The sequence below is a fragment of the Apis cerana genome, linkage group LG11 (genome assembly GCF_029169275.1).
Source record: "Apis cerana isolate GH-2021 linkage group LG11, AcerK_1.0, whole genome shotgun sequence".
In the NCBI taxonomy this organism is placed as follows: Eukaryota; Metazoa; Arthropoda; class Insecta; order Hymenoptera; family Apidae; genus Apis; species Apis cerana.
The window spans coordinates 14,558,036-14,575,167 of record NC_083862.1 but is presented as its reverse complement, the minus strand read 5'-3'; the positions used below and the strand labels follow the sequence as shown (position 1 = coordinate 14,575,167).

The following is a 17,132-nucleotide window of genomic DNA, read 5'->3' as shown; positions in this document are numbered from 1 at the left end:
TAATAACTGATAAATCGTGAATAATGAATATTTCAAAAATAAAGAACCTTGAAAAATCATGAACTTGCATATTCTACACATAAAAATTGTTTTGAATTTGCAATAAATAAAATAATATAATAATTTTATAATATATCTTATAATATTTTTATGATAAGAATATAAAATTTATTTTAAATTTAATATTTTTATGCTATGAAATTTGTAATTGTAAATTTGTAATACTTTTATAAATTGCGCGTATTTTGACCAATCAGCAACATTTTTTTTTGAATACGCAGGCGCGCATAGATATGTTATAACTTCTAACTGAAAAATTCGATAGAAAGATAAGAAAAAGAAAAGATAAATAGAAAGCGCATTTTTTATCTATCAAACTTTGCCCATGTTTTGTTAATAAAGCTTATTAATAATATTCGTGCCGAATAGATATTGACATAATTAGATAGAATATAATAGTAGAATTAAATAAAAATTATTACATAATATAATATAAAAATTAAATGGACAAACGTTCATATGCTCGTGCGCACATCCATCTAGTGATAATTATAAAGAAAGAGGAGAGGAAGGGAATATTAGTGCTATATATATATTGCCTTATTCAGTTTCTTGTCGCACATGATTCATGTATCGAATAGAAAATCTTTGTATTAAATTATATTGAAATGTAAATTGATATTGCTATTGCATTCTTTAATAAAATATTTCTCATTAAAATATTTTTTCTTTTCATCATTTTTAGGTTTGTAAAATTGTTACTCGATACATTTGAATCAAATATTAAAATTATAGTGTATATTATGAGTATATTATATATTTTTATTAGTAAGGAATTTATATATATTATTTTTATATTTATATATAAAAGTAGGGAATTTTATTTACAATTCGGTATAGTACAATAAAGATTAATAAACACGTATCTACGTGTACAAAATATAAAAATATAAATTTCGAAAATAACAAATTACAATGAACACTGTATTATTATTCTTGTATTATATTCATATATATTCTTAATATATCAATTGTACTAATTTGTTGATTATTTATCGAATGTTGTATATGTAATACATTAATCGATATTCGAACTATATTATACAACTTATTAATGTATAATGTAACGTTATAATTATATATTTTTCATTTGTACTACATAATAAGATTATAATATATGTATAATATTAATCTTCTTTATAAAAATGTTATAAATGTAGCTTAATTTTTTATTTACTTAACACTTATATTTAAGATTTTATTTTCTTTTGCATTCTTTAAAACGCAAAAACGCGTACATATAATATTCCCTACGATGTAAACATATAAAATTCGAAATAAAGAAAATATAAGTACTTTGGTACTCGTTATAAGTGCCAGTACGCCGCACAGCAGCATTCTATTTATGTATTACAATAAAGTTCTTGAAATATTTGAATAATTTGCATATATAGAAATACAAAAATATATATGTATATACTATCTCGAATATTTTTTATGTTTGGTATTGTTATGTTTGGAAATATATTATAAAAAAATATAACTTCTTAATTGCACAATATTATCACTAAATAATTTCTATTGTTTTTTTTTTATCCATCATCGTTCTCCATATTTGGCAATATAAGATTGTTTTGCAACTTTAACTAATTGATCGTACATAGCACGGTCAGTTTCTTTTACTAATGATTTGAATTGACTGTAACTATTTTGAAGTAATATGTATGGATGATCGAATTCCTGCAAATTAAAATATAGCTATTTAGTATTTGGTTAATTTTTATGTATAAAAATTTAATTATTAAATTACAACATTTAAAATTAAATTTAAATATTAAGATAAGAAATAAATACAAAATTCTACCTACCGCCATACGACCCTTATCCATAACTAAAACCTTATCACTATCCATAATTGTATTTAATCGATGGGCAATAGTAAGTACGGTACATTTGGCAAATTTTTTTCGTATCGTATGTTGAATTAAGGCATCTGTTTGCGGATCTACATTAGCTGTCGCTTCGTCAAGCATCAGAATTTTATTGTTTCTTAAAATAGCTCTTGCCAAGCAAACTAACTGTTTTTGACCAACGCTATAATTACTACCTCTATCCAAAACACGACTTTCCAAACCTGTTCCAGCAGTAACTACAGCATCCTTTAATTCTACCTTTAACATATACATAATTACAAATTTCATTTTACTCATATAAAAAAAAAAAAAAAAAATAAAATTAACGTCTATGTTTCAACTTACTTCTTCAAGTACTTCCCATATAGCTTTATCTGTAAATTCGTTAAAAGGATCTAAATTGCGTCTCAAAGTACCAGAAAATAAAACTGGATCTTGAGGAATAATAGATATATTACGTCGTAAATCCTCTAGACAAATAGACCCAGTATCTATACCATCGATTTCTAAAACTCCTTCGATTTTAGTTAATCTAAACAAAGCTGCTATTAAAGAGGATTTTCCTGCTCCTGTTCTTCCTACTATACCTATCTGCAAAATATTATAAATATATATTCTATTTTTGGTTATATTTTTCTAAAAATTAATATATAAAAAAAATATACTTTTTCTCCAGGATTAATGATAAGATTTAATCCTTTTAATACCGGAGGATCTTCCTCTACGTATTTCAAATATACGCTTCTAAATTTGATCATTCCATCTGTAGGCCAATTTTTTGGTGCATTAGCAGGAAGTGCAATTTGTTTTTCTGTTTTTTTGGCAAACTTTCCTCTATCGCGTAAATTTGGTTCAGGTATGACTTGCGTATATTCTAATACACGCTCCACAGACATCAATTGGTTCGCGACTTCAGCATTCTGTCTCATACCCCACTGAATCATTCCAGTCATAGCCATTACTTGAGTGATGGCTAAGCCTACTTCTCCACCGGAAAATGCTATAAGATAAAAAAAATCATATTTTATTGTTGTTATTTATTAAAGATTATTTTGTAGAAAAATATTAATTAAATAAAAAAATATCAATTTGAATCTTACATTGTTCCAATAACAAAAAACTGAAGGTAACTACAGATATAAAGATGAAACAAAAGACATCCAACGAAAATCCAAAAGCAGTACTCGCTGTTACGTACATATAGACAGTGGAAGTATGGACGTCTTGCAGTTTATCAAATTCTTTTTTTAATATATCTTGTGCACAATAAGCTCTTATGGTAGACAATCCATTTAAAGTAGCATTTAAATGAGTAAATACAGGTGATCGAGCTGTAAGAGTAAAAATTATAAAAATCTTTTTAATAATTAAAAATATTTTTTAACTTCATCAATTATTTGAATATATATTTTATAATAATTTTTAATTCTACAAAAATTTTTGAATATGAATTAATATTTAATTGATATTTTTAATGACGATACTTACTTATTCCTTCCATTCTCTTAATATTTTTACTAGTCTTCAAAAATACTTTTCTTATCCAATAAAATACTGTACCCAAAAATATTATAGGGATTAAGAAAAGAGGATTAATGATACACGATACTGTTAACGATCCAACCATCATCATACATATTTGACCAGCATCGAGTATAGCCTTTGGTAATAATTCATCAATAGCTCCCATATCTTTAGAAAATCTATTAAGTATTCGACCACTGGGATTGATGTCGAAAAATCTCATACCCGTTCTAATTAAAGCACTAAAGGCCATATCATGTAATTTTTGACTGCATAATATGCATACTTTGTAAAAAGACAACGATCTGGTAATGCCAATACAAAATATTCCCACAACTATAATTGTATAAATATATAAATATTTATACATGGATGAAATATCTAAGTTTTCAATCAAAGTATCATTGGTAATATTAGACTTAGCTTGTATAAGGTAATAATGTCGCATTTCTTCTGCACTTACTCTGAAAATGTTTTTAATTTATAAAATATAATATTTTAAAATATTTTAAATTTTAAAATAATATTTTATAATACTTACAAAATAGGAACAAAATAATCGTTGAGACTGGCTATAAACTGTGTACTTATAAATAATAGGAGTAGCGTAAATGCTAAACATAAATTAGCACCAGTTTGGAAGTACTTAATGAATAATGAACCTTTAACTGCTCCACGAGAAGTTCCTTCTAGACCATCATTTAATCCTTGAGGATCTTCATCTTCTTCCTCATCATCTGTTCCTCCGCTACTTGCTTCTGGAGTTCGACTCTATTAAAATAAAATAATATATTTTTTATCTAAAGATTATATAGATTTAAAAAATATAATATTCTTACTCTAGTACTTGATGATGAAAATTGTCTTCTCATAGTACTTTTTTCTAAAGAACTATCTTCATTCGTTTCTGATTCTGCTGCAAGTAATTCAGCATACTCTGGTCGTTGCTTCAATAAATCTTGAAAATTAGAAAATACTGTAACTTTTCCTTGATCTATAAGTATAATAGCATCTACATTCTTCACATATTGTAACTGATGAGTAGCTAAAATTCTCGTTTTTCCAGCTAAATATCTTTGCATGCATTCCTCAAATAAATGTTTACTAACATGAGTATCAACCTGAAAGTTATAAATTTTTTTATAACTTTCCAACTCTAAATTATTTTAAAATTTAAATTATTATTTCCAAAATACTTACAGCACTCAATGGATCATCCAACAAATAAATATCTGCTTGCCTATATAAAGATCTAGCTAAATTAATTCTAGCTTTCTGTCCTCCTGATAAGGAACTACCTCTTTCTCCAACAACTGTTTGATCACCTTGTGGGAATTGTTTGAAATCTCTTGAAAGAGAACAAGCTTTAATAACTTTCTGATATCGATGACGATCATAAGATTGTCCAAAAAGAATATTTTGTCTAACAGTTGAACCAAAAACCCAAGCTTCTTGTCCAGCATAGCTCAGACTTCCGTTTACTTTCACGTGACCTTCCGTTATATCTATTTCTCCAAGAATGGCAGAAAGAAAGGAACTTTTTCCAGCTCCAACCATACCTATTACAGCATATATCTTTCCTTTTTGCATTTCTAAATTTACACTTTCAAGAGTATTCTCAGATTGACTTGGTTCCCATTTGGCTGTTAAATTTGTCATTTTTATTGCATATATCTCTTCAATTGGCATTGAAGAATGTTTTTTTTCTATAAAAAAAAAAAAATATTTTAAAAAAATATTTTATATAAATAAATAAAAATAGCATAAAAATATTTATATTTTATGCTATATATTAAATGTTTACCTCCCATAAGATTTGCTGTATTTTGCAACAAATCACTAGCAACAACTATTAAACCATTGTGTCTCCTTTTTTCTAAAGAATCGTCTAGATTCTCATAACTGTCTATTTCATCATCAATATATGGTATATCATTTTTGGAAGTTTTATTGGAAACTTGTTTGGATACACTATTAATACTACCATTAAGACTAGCAGTGAAATTATTTGAAGTATAAATATTATCTTGAAATTCTTCATACATTAGAAAATGCTGTAATCTTCTTACAGCCACTATACATTCGGCAATTTCCGCAAAACCCCGCACGAACATTCCAGACATAGTATGTGCCAAAATATTAAAATAAGAAGAAAAAACAAACACTTTATCGGCAGATAATTCATTGCCAAATAAGAGGATACTAATTAGAGTAGCATAAAGAGCCATCCTTGTAGTAAACAAGTTGAAGGTCATATAGATACCTCTAATATAGGCACTCTTAGTGACTACTTGTAATTCTAATTTACGTGCAGTTTCGATCAAAGCACAAAATGGTTTTTCCCAGGCATACATTTTAATTACTTGAACACCTGATATAATTTCGTCCATTAAACGAACTCTTTCGTCGGTTTTTATAGCAGTTTGTAGCCGAAATTTGGAAGACAATTTTCCTGTATATGCTAAAATATATAAATTACAAATTTCTAATAATAATTATGAACAATAATAATTCACAACTTTTAAAGTTTATAAAAAAAAAGTTTATAAATATTAATTTCAAGACTTTGAACGGGTATTTTTATTTTCGATTACTTATTATTATATCATTATATTTATATTATGCAAAATAAAAAATATTTTTCATATCATTCGAATCTTTTTTCAACAATTTAATTTATTATTACGAGAAACTCACATTGAATTGGCACAACGACGGAAACTGCAGCAATACCAATTAAACCAGCATATCCAGCTTCAGTATAAAGAAAGTATGCTATGATTAACATAGAAATTGGAGCAGACCACATATGATGTATAAAGATGGAAACAAGATCAAATCTATTTACATCATTAGCTACTAAATTAACAACTTTCCCTGGAGCTGTTTCACCAAGTGCTGTTTTGCTAAGTCGTAACGCCTATTATATAAAAAGAAAAAAAAATTATTGTTTATACTATGCATGCAAATATTATAAAATTTCAAATTAAAGTGCAATTTTATAAAACTATATTATGTATAGTTATATAGTATATTATATATTTTATATATATAATTTTATATATTTTAGTATATATTATGTTTTATATAAAACAAAATTTTATGAATATAAAATTTAAATTAAAATAATTTTTTCCAGGATTATTTGAACTTTTGATAAACAATTTAATAAAATGATTATCATTTTTTTTAAATTACCTTTCGATATACTACAGAGCACGTGGCAACCCTGATTTTTGCACCAATATGAAATGCACCGAAAATTGCTTGATTGAGAGTGATTACATTTATAGCTGTTGCTATACAAATTCCAGCCGCGTATAATAGTGCAGTTTCGTAAGTTTCATTCGTACTCTTTTTGAAATAACGTAAAAGTCCACCCAGAAGTATTGGTGTTCCTAATCTTTAAATGAATATTTGTTATATACAGTCATATAAAAATAAAAAAATATTAAATTAACATTTTGCACGAAGTATTTTATGAATAACATAAAACATTAATATATTTTTAATCAGTACTTTTTTTTAAACAGTAAAATTGTCTTTCTAGTAAAATTATCAAATGCAAATAATTCTCTAAATTATAATTGTACATGAATTATGAAAATATTGAATGCAAAGAATTGAATTGAAAACTAAAAATATACCGGATAATAAATTCATTTAATATTTGCATTAAACCAAGCACGGTATATTCCCACCAAAAGGTACGAAAAATTGCTCTCAATAAACTGGCTTTTCTTTTATGTTTTTTCGAATTTTCCATCTCAATTTTCCATCGCCTAAAATAGTATGTTTCATAAGTAGTTTATAAGTTTTTTTCTTATAAATTTATAAATATATTATCTAAAATATTGAATTGAATATCAATACAAACTTTTCCAATCGATCTCCAAGCACATTCGATCGATCCGTCTTCAAAGGAGTATATAAATCATCGGTTTGCAGAATCTTTCTGTAGCCTATCTTGAATAAATCTATTGTCCACCTGCATATCATTATAATAGATAATTTAATAATTTAACAAGTATAATATAGAAACAAAGAATTAAATTAACGAATTTTTAATTAAATATTTATTCAATAATATTTTAAATAATTAATCTTTTTGTAATAATCTTGAAACAATTATATAGATAATTATATAAAATTACTACAGAAAAAATAATTTTAATTATAAATAATATCTATATATTTAGCACATAATAAAGATATTTCGAACGTATGATTTTCATGATTTGTAAAAATAAATATACAATAGAAAAACAATTTCATTAATATTAAATCATTTTTTGTTGATATTATCGATCTTTTTGCTTGTAAATTGTGAAAACAAAACAAAATTGAATATTTAGATTTAATTATATGCATTTATAAATTTGAATTTAAATATTTCAATATTAAAATATTCAAATTTAAATATTTAATAATAAATATAATCTGAATTATTTATTTTTTTCATAATTTCAAATTTATACATCACTTTTTCTTTTTATTAAAACGCACTAATTTCAAACAAGTTTTAAAATGATTCTATGTTCATATATTCAAAATAAGCTACGAATTCATTGAATTAACCTAGTTTTGAACCATGATACAAATAAAAAATATAAAATAACAATAATAATAATATAATGATAAAAGTTGTTGCAAATTGTTTCATATTCAACAAGTGAACAAAATTTAAAAAAACTTACCACCAAAGTAACACTGATAGTAAATTCGCTTTTTCTCGTGGATTTGGTTTCGATTTCAAATTGGTTGTGTCCATCTTCTTCTATATGCTGCATTAACCCACTGTTATTAATTCTTTAATTGCTAGCGAAAAAAATGTTCAAGTATAATTCGTTTTAAGGGGGAAAAAATAAGAAAATCGTGAACACTCGTATTGATTTCTTAAACAAAGACGATTTTATCATTCAAAGAGCTTACATATCTACTTGAGAGTCCTCTTAACGAACAATCTGATTGCTGACTAATTGAGCAATCACTTGAAAATTGACACGACACAGACACAATAAGGAATCTTGAGAGCAATCACTAAATTCACGTTGTCGATATTCCAGATAGATAAATCCCGTTCGATGATAGTTCAACCAAATCCACTATCCGGAATCGTTCTTTGTCTTCGCATGGAACTGTATCGTGGAGGAAAATAAAAGGTACACCTGTTGAACACCTATATTTAAGACAAAAAGAGATCATGTATCAGATCTAAATTTTTCGTATATATCGTGTATTCTTTCTCTTTATCTTATTATTCGCTTAGTCACTGTTCAAACAACGACAGGAAACTTTTAATATTTTGACACGATTTGATAGACGTATAGATATAAAGGAATATTCGGTTATTTATTGATAATAATTCTATTTTATAATTATTAAATATTATAATTATTATTACATGAAATCCTAGCAAATAATATTATAAAATTGAAGCTGAATGAAACGAATAAAACCAAAATGTAGAAATCAATAAATTTGATTTGTGATGAAGAAACTGTGACTCAATAATATTTTCTTCATAAGTTACGAATGTATACATTAGTAGATTACCGAAAGCAGTATTATATTAATGTATTTAATTATAAATGTATCTAAATATATAAAATAAGTTAATAAGTTTATTTGTCTCTTTAATAGGAATTTTAATATATATTGAATTATTATCATTTTCATTTTTATTATTAACATTATTGCATCACATGACCTTGAATTCTCTATATGTAAAATACATTAGAATTAAATTTTACAAAAGCGTAGCGATGTACTTAAAATTCATCGATCGTGTTAGAATGTAATGAGTTGAGTAATTTGTAGCAACCATTGTCACGATTTTAATTCACAATTACCTGCTGAAATATAATGTCGTTTAATCAAAGAAATAAAATCTAACATACGTTATAACATAAATATGTAATATGAATATATTGCAAAAAGTTAGTGATAATATTAGAATAACAATAAAGATAACGAGTCAACATTGCTATCATTCAATTGTAAACATTATTGTTCCAATATCGTAAAAATAAAAGTACGAGAAATAAAAAATATATTTAAAGAATAAGTATATATGTATTTTAAATTATTTAGAAAACATTACAAATATTTTTTTCAAATTATCAATTGTATGTATATATATAGACAAATAAAAAGATAAAAATAACGCTAGTCATCTGTCATTCATGATTAAAACTATTTATTTATATTATCACGAAATGAAGTAAAATTAAAAAATTTTCAGAAATTTAAACTAAAATTAAAAAATTAAATTAAACTAAAAATAAAAAAATATACAAAAAACGATAAAATAATAACTTTTTGAATATCTTGCATATATCGTAAATCTTATATGCATTAAGATAGAAGTTACGTATTTGCTTAAATAAAACTATCAAACAAATACAAAATGAAAATGAGTTCGTCATGATTATTCAGCAAAAAATTCTACAAAATTTTTTAACCATTAAAGATTATTATTTATATAATTTTATATAATCTCATTAAAATATAAGTAATTTTATTCAAAAAAGATTATATGTAAAAAATATATTTATTACATAAATTGATAAAAGAAGAATATCGTTTGTCTTTACGCGAATTATACGCATATAAATGTATATTAGTCGCGGAAAGCTTTTTCCAGGAAATACCATGAACTTGCAATAAATTAAGGCAATAATTATATCATGACATTTATTGTAGTGTTATCAATTCCAAACTCAGATTTTACGTGATATCAACATAGATTGCGATTTTACATTTTCATAATTTTTACTTCTACAAAGAAAAGAGAAATTATAAATGGTGCTGAATCAGTAAACTTAACATTATAGTTTTAAATTCCATTCGATACATGCGGATGTGTATACACTGTCATAAAACAAGCTATTGCAAAGGTAAACGAACCGTCGTTTTCTATCACATTGAAAGTTTTAACAAATTTATCTATGATCTAAATGAGAAGATTCGCATTGCATAGATCATGTGCATTATATAAAAATATATTCAAATTACAATTTTAAAAAGTTTAGTGAATATTTTTACTTCACAATTAATAATCTTTAATTATCATACAATTATTTTATTGTACATTTTTAAACATATTATACTTTTAAAAAACATTATTATTATTATTATTATTACATGATAAATAACATTACATTTAAATAATGTTTATAAATAAATAATATAAATAATGTTTATAATGATATAACAAAAATATTAATGTTAAAAAAATTAAATATGAAACTTTATAAAGAATAATTGAAACACAATTGTTATGCAATAAAAAAATCTTTTCAAATTATTATCAGGAATTATATTTATGTAAAAATGTATTAAAAAATTACAAGAAAATTTTTTCATAATAATTTTTCAGTCACCATTGTTTAAAAATAATAAATTTTTATATTATTAATTATACATCGTTCTTCAATGGATGTGAGTGAGTTCCTTCTAGTTGTGTAACGTAGTCAGGCTAATGGTCGCATTAAACGATGCCACGCGAAATTGTTATTAAGACAGAGAAGCTGAGAACGGGTCAATTGTATACGGCACGTGATGTGTACTGTTCAGTATAATATATCACGATTCTTTTCAATTTGACTTAATGCATATTGCCATGAGTAACTCGTAACATTTTATTTTTATGGAAAATAATTTCCAATTTCTATTATACAATTTTACATAAATCGCATAATTTTTATCAAATAGTAACATCTAATTTATTAAAATTTTTTCCAATTATTAAAATCATTTTCTTATGCTTCTTCAAAGCATTGTAATTGTACTATTCTGTAAATAGTCTAACAGGGATATTTTCAGCCTAAGGGACAAGAATGTTTCAATCTGGCATGCAAAGTGGTCTTAATGTTAACATAGCAGTATTTTATATATACGCTTATTATGATTTGAAAAAAATTTTTGAATAAAGCTAATCGAATGAAATATATATACGTACATAAAACATTTGATAAATATATATTTTTACTTACTTTCTGTATTTGTATCATTCGTTTTCTACTTAACAAAAGAATATTATCGATGAATGTTACATTCTATAAATTGGATTTATTTTCTTATGAGTAATGTCGTTAAACGCTTCGATAAATCGAAACGATAAGTACGCCTGCCTCCTTACTACAAAGCCTGAACCGCTACTGAATACAGATCTTGTCTTTCCTTTTCCTTTAGTTACTTCTTCGTTCTGTGACGTATACTCAATATGTAACTACTATTTAACTATCGATATAACTGATTTCTATGTATTTTTAATAATACATACGATTTTCTATACTATTTTCCAATAATTTTTATATAACTCTATATATATTAGAGATTCAATAAATAAGAAATTATAATATTTTCTTTCTAAATAATTCTTTATAAGCTTGAATACTAGTTTTGTATACTTTTTAATCTTGTTTAAAAAGTTTTTAACATTTTATTTGGATATTAACATACATTAAAAAATTAATTCACAATATATTTTTTATAATTTCTTGTTAAAAATTTATGGTAAAAAAAAATATAAATAGTTAAAACAAAAATTACAAAAATATATATATGTATAAAAATGATACCTAACCTAATCAAAGTCTATGTATATTTAATAATTATAAAAATTAATTCAATAAGTTTAAGAATGAAATCAGTTTATTTTATTTTCAAAACAATGTCATAGGCTACTTACAAAAATAATGCTATGATTACAATTTCTTAATATTTAATGCAATAAATGCTGATACGATATGTATTATCTTAATGCCATGAAAGTTTGTATCTATGTACACATTTGTATATATTTATTTTTTTTTTAAATATTTTGTAGAGTAAGAATTTAGGCCTTATATAAATATTGTCGTTTGTTAGGTTTTCACTTATTCTATTTAACATTTCATTTCACGACTTTTTAGGTGTCGTACAATAATTTTACAATTACGAAACAATTCTGATCTCCTCTTGTAAAATCAAGAGAATTAGAAATTTTACTATGTTTTAATGGTGCATAATACGCACACGCATATTTTACACACATTAGCAGACCTAACATTGGTCAAATGAAAATCAGATGAGAAAAATTTTTTCTTGGAATGCATTCATCTTAGAATAATATTAAAGATTAGTCCCCTTATTTTTCCTTGTATATTAGATATATAAATAGACAAGTGTTCAATTGCACTACTCCATTAAAGCAATGTTAATCAATTACTGTTCATATTTTATAATTATTTTTGATATTTATATGGAGTAACGAATATCATGGCAAAATACTCAAATTTAAATGCGTTCAGTCATAAAATTGTCAAAATACGAATTATTACAAAAAGGACTAAAACCATAATTTGTCTATACTGATAAAAAAAATTACGAAGGGTCCCTTTGAGAACGTGAAAATACCTCCGAAATAATTAAACTGTTTGCATGATTTGTAAGATGTTTCATTTGGATGTTGCAATATAAACATCTAGCAAAAATTCGATATATTTCTATAAAATAAAATAAAAATAAAATAACTAATTAGTTGTATTTGTTATTTGCCAAATATAAAGGCATTATTTTTACTAAAAAAAAAAAAAAAAATCATAATACTTCTAAAATATACTGGTATCAGAATTGTTCTCTTCTTAAAACATTTGATCTCAAGCCGTAATTATCGAGTTTGAGGATTCGATAACATTAATACAAGTTTTTCGTGAGCATATGCCAAATTTTTAGCTAAACCTTTACAACATCCATTCTCTTGTATAGTTTGGAATCTATAAGTTCGGAAATTCTTCTCTGTGTCTATATATGTAACAGCCGCCATTAGCGGACACATAATAATTTTTGTATGATCAAGAAAATTTATCTAAAAAAAAAAAAAGAAAGAAAGAAAAATATATGAATTAATAATTATATTTAATTTAAAACTTAAACAAAAATATGTTTAGAATATTTAATTACTCACTTGTACTGTTCCATTAGTCAATTGCATAACTACAGCACTTTGTGTTCTAAACCATTGATGCATGTATGGTATCCTAGACATAGCATCACATGGTTTTACAGCAAAAGAACATCCGGCTTTCATTAAATGTTCTTTCATATATTTTAGGAAAAAATTCATCAACCTCATTTTTTTCTCTAATTCAGATGGATATTCTTTGACTGTGTAATATAATTCATTTCCTTCTCGATTTATATAATGAATATTAAAACAGTTGGCTAGCATTATTAAACGGGTACCATCATTGAACATTACACCCACACCATCGTCAGAAAGTTGATATCCGAATCCATATTTATCCGAGTAGTCAACCCATTTACTTATCCATACAACAGGTTGTGCAGCTGGATCAGTCATTTCATCTGAATAGTTAATAAAATATATTTACACTTAAAATTTTTCAATTATTTGTTTGATTATATTAAATTAAAAGTTTATATTATATAAGTTATTATTAAAATAATATAAAATTATCATTATTTAAAAAAAAATATTAGTTTTAATAATATGGGGAAATAGAATAGGACATGAGATTCGTGCCTGAGGTTTCCGCAAAAATCTGATAAGGTCTTGAATATTCTGCATCAGGAAATAATTTCCGTAAGTATAAACGAAAATTTCCATGCAAAACGCAATAATAAAATTTAATCCTTGGATGATTGTACCTGCTGATGAAGTTGTTTCTCTACTTGGTTTAGCCTTTAATACAGCACTCAGCTGTTCTCTCAATGTTTGAAGCATTTTTCTAATATCAAGATTCAGTTTTTGAACTTCACTAATCGCATCGGCGGGTTTTGTCTTACGCACCGGACTATTAGGTACGCGGAATACAAAATCTTGTCCTTCTCCTCCTACATTAGTATTCATTTCAGATAATGGTTTACGTTGATTATGCATTTCTAACATGTCTAGGCGAGGTGCCATTGTTAAACATGATAATGGTAAGCTAAGTGGCATAAATCCTATTATAAAATTTAAAAAACAATCAATAAAAATATTTCATAATAATATTAATATTATTCTATATTTTAACAAAATTTGATGATATGTACCACAAGTAAAAAATGGATCTTTCATTAGTTTTGTTATGGAAGGACGTTTAGATGGATTTCCTTGTAACATATTAGATATCATATTCATTGCAATTGTATTGATATGTGTAGGAATTTTATATTGGACTTGTTTTATTCTAGCATAAGTTTCTTTTAAGCTTGATGTTTCAAATGGAGGTTTTCCTACAAGCAAAGTGTACATAATGCATCCAATACTCCATATATCAACTTCATAAGAATGTCCAGCTTTAGTTAAAATTTCTGGTGCAATATAATTAGGTGTACCACACACAGTTCTATTAATAAAATAAAAAGTAAATTCATTTTTTCATATTAAATTCATATTAAATATTGAAATATATATAAAAATAAACAGATCAATTACTTTTTACGTTCTCCTTCATGTTCTAATCTCGTGGCTAAACCAAAATCACCAATTTTAACCTGTAGATCATCACTCAAAAATAAGTTACCTAATTTAAGATCCCTATGAATTATTTTATTTTGGTGTAAATAATTGACACCATCCAAAATTTGCTTCATATAATATCTGGTTTCGCATTCCGTTAGTGCTTTTCTACGTTTATGTAATTCCATCATTGACTAAAAAATATAATTTCCACTTTAATAATACATATATAACTTTAATAACATTTCGTTTTGGATCATTAAATATCATTATTAACATTCTATGTTTTTAGTAATATTCGATCATTGGAATTCAAAAAATATCAATTTTAAATTTAGAATGCCAATTTAAAAATTATGCATGAAAGTTAGTATATATACGTATTTTGACGCCATATTGGCTTCGTCCATATAAACTCATTATATAGGCGGGTCAATCAAATTCGATTGTACCGATAAATAGTATATATTTTGTTTATTGCGTTTATATTTAAATTTAAATTTGACTTAAATTATGATTAAATTTGAACTTTATTTAGATTATGACTAAATATGATTTTGATTTAGGTTATAATTGTATTTGAATCTAATTTATAATTAAATTGATTATATCATTATCAATTTCATTAAATAATATATTAATAATATTTACATTATAAATTTTAATCTAATTTAAATTATAGTTTGAGTTTCTACTTTGATTAGATTTAAGTTAGACTTTAGTTAGATAAGTAAATCAAAAGTAAACTAGTAGTTTTATAGTCTGTATAGGTTACAAATAACAATTTAGCATGAAAATTATATCAATCATATTAAAAATAATTTTTTTATATACACATAACTTTTAGAGCAATAGATATCTAAATTTAAAATTGGTATTTTTAAATACCATTTTAATATTAACAAAAGACAAAAATAAATAAATTTATTTTATTTGTATGTTCAAGACAAAGATTAATTATATTTGTATTTTTGAAAAAATTTTTTAATTAAAAGATTATAAGAAAATGTTTACCCTTTTTCTGCATAGCTCTAAAATTATATATACATTTTGTGGATCATCAAAAAAACCATAAAAACCTACAATATTTTTATGATTCAAAGTTTGATGAATGGAAATCTCTTGTGTCATTTTCTCTCTTTGATTGCTCTTTGTAATTTGTGACTTTGGCACAATTTTTCCAGCAAATACACGATGTGACTTTGATTCTCTAATTTCATAACATTTTGCAAAACCACCCTAAATAAGACGTATAAAGTATAAATAAAATATAAAGTAAAATATAAAATAAAATATAAATAAAGACAAAAAATAAAAACTATATATGTAAAAGATATGTAAAATATATAATACAATAATTTTTTGCAATATATAATTCTTTATATTAAGTAATATTCAATGCAATGAATTTGAGTTATGTTTTCTTAAAAATTTATATTTTATGTATTTAATAAAATTGATTTAACTAAGATTTAAATAAAAATAAATAAATAAGTCAGTTATTTTTATTATATATTTATCAAAATTTTCATAAAATTTATAAAAAAAAGCAACAAGTATTAAAAATTGCTACATTGAACAAAAAATTATTTGAGTATAAAAATTATATAATTTTTATCGAATTGAAATTAATCCAAAAAGATAGAAATATAAAAGTGTTAATAAATTTTTAATATAAAAAATATAAAATATAAGAAAAAATTATACTTACTTTTCCAAAAAATCGTCCCTTAATATAACTTTTTCCTGAGTTTACATCGTATATCACGTCAGGAATAACGCATTCTTTCTCGTCTTTTGACATCTTGTATTATTTTTTGGCTGGATTGTGCACTATATGATGTAAAACGTCGCGTTCTGGTTAATATTACTCACGTTACTTGTATGTTCCACGAAAAGAAATATATTCAATGCTAACTTTCTTCTCAAATACAAATTTTGCTGTTTTTGTCATGCGGAAGACAAGCAACGGATTTCAATATTTAAATCTCAATTTCTTAACCAATCCCGCGCTTCCCCATATATCTAACCATAGGTTGAATCCATAGGTATACTTATTCACCATACTTTGACAATTTAAAGATAAATTCTCATGAATCTCATTATACTATTACATAAAAATAATTTTAAATGTTTAATATTTTATTTAAGTTCAAAAATATTTTAAATAATTGCAAATATATATGAACAAAATATTTACAAAATTATATCTAGAAATTTTATAATAGTACATTTAATAATAT

The 17,132-nt window shown here is 24.5% G+C and overlaps 2 protein-coding genes and 1 long non-coding RNA gene across 5 annotated transcripts; 1 reads left to right on the top strand and 2 right to left on the bottom strand.

Moving 5' to 3' along the window:
• The first annotated feature begins 137 nt into the window (after nucleotides 1–137).
• LOC133667009 (uncharacterized) lies at nucleotides 138–1,219 on the top strand. Its single transcript, XR_009832062.1, has 2 exons — nucleotides 138–670; nucleotides 746–1,219. It is a non-coding gene; the product is annotated as an uncharacterized LOC133667009 (long non-coding RNA).
• Nucleotides 850–11,627, bottom strand: LOC107995947 (ATP-binding cassette sub-family C member 4). 3 transcript variants are annotated; one of them, XM_017053729.3, is made up of 17 exons: nucleotides 11,435–11,627; nucleotides 8,370–8,616; nucleotides 8,135–8,255; nucleotides 7,315–7,425; nucleotides 7,085–7,219; nucleotides 6,636–6,840; nucleotides 6,135–6,357; nucleotides 5,242–5,898; nucleotides 4,638–5,143; nucleotides 4,277–4,558; nucleotides 3,979–4,208; nucleotides 3,402–3,901; nucleotides 3,014–3,244; nucleotides 2,579–2,913; nucleotides 2,259–2,504; nucleotides 1,869–2,171; nucleotides 850–1,740 (listed from the first exon to the last, which is right to left on the bottom strand). In XM_017053729.3, the coding sequence occupies exons 3-17, from the start codon at nucleotides 8,206–8,208 to the stop codon at nucleotides 1,600–1,602; spliced, it is 4,179 nt and encodes a 1,392-aa protein (XP_016909218.1). In that variant the 5' UTR covers nucleotides 8,209–8,255; nucleotides 8,370–8,616; nucleotides 11,435–11,627; the 3' UTR covers nucleotides 850–1,599. The 3 variants fall into 3 exon arrangements, with proteins under 3 accessions (XP_016909218.1, XP_016909220.1, XP_061938271.1); XM_017053731.3 differs by having other exon boundaries at nucleotides 8,135–8,221; XM_062082287.1 differs by lacking the exon at nucleotides 11,435–11,627 and adding an exon at nucleotides 9,290–9,335 and having other exon boundaries at nucleotides 8,135–8,221.
• A 450-nt stretch (nucleotides 11,628–12,077) lies between these two features.
• LOC107998635 (serine/threonine-protein kinase polo) lies at nucleotides 12,078–16,919 on the bottom strand. The gene is made up of 7 exons (XM_017058000.3): nucleotides 16,601–16,919; nucleotides 15,904–16,128; nucleotides 14,866–15,083; nucleotides 14,481–14,776; nucleotides 14,094–14,390; nucleotides 13,390–13,790; nucleotides 12,078–13,290 (listed from the first exon to the last, which is right to left on the bottom strand). Exons 1-7 carry the CDS (start codon nucleotides 16,691–16,693, stop codon nucleotides 13,093–13,095), a joined length of 1,728 nt encoding a protein of 575 aa, XP_016913489.2. The 5' UTR covers nucleotides 16,694–16,919; the 3' UTR covers nucleotides 12,078–13,092.
• Nucleotides 16,920–17,132: the final 213 nt, after the last annotated feature.

Coding starts and splice junctions, on each gene's coding strand:
- LOC107995947 (XM_017053729.3), bottom strand. CDS start 8,208: ATGGACACAACCAATTTGAAATCGAAACCAAATCCACGAGAAAAAGCG. Junction 6,358..6,635: donor GCTCTGTAGTATATCGAAAG/GTAATTTAAAAA, acceptor TTTATATAATAG/GCGTTACGACTTAGCAAAAC. Junction 4,209..4,276: donor TTTCATCATCAAGTACTAGA/GTAAGAATATTA, acceptor TTATTTTAATAG/AGTCGAACTCCAGAAGCAAG.
- LOC107998635 (XM_017058000.3), bottom strand. CDS start 16,693: ATGTCAAAAGACGAGAAAGAATGCGTTATTCCTGACGTGATATACGAT. Junction 13,791..14,093: donor AGAAACAACTTCATCAGCAG/GTACAATCATCC, acceptor TTAACTATTCAG/ATGAAATGACTGATCCAGCT. Junction 13,291..13,389: donor TGACTAATGGAACAGTACAA/GTGAGTAATTAA, acceptor TTTTTTTTTTAG/ATAAATTTTCTTGATCATAC.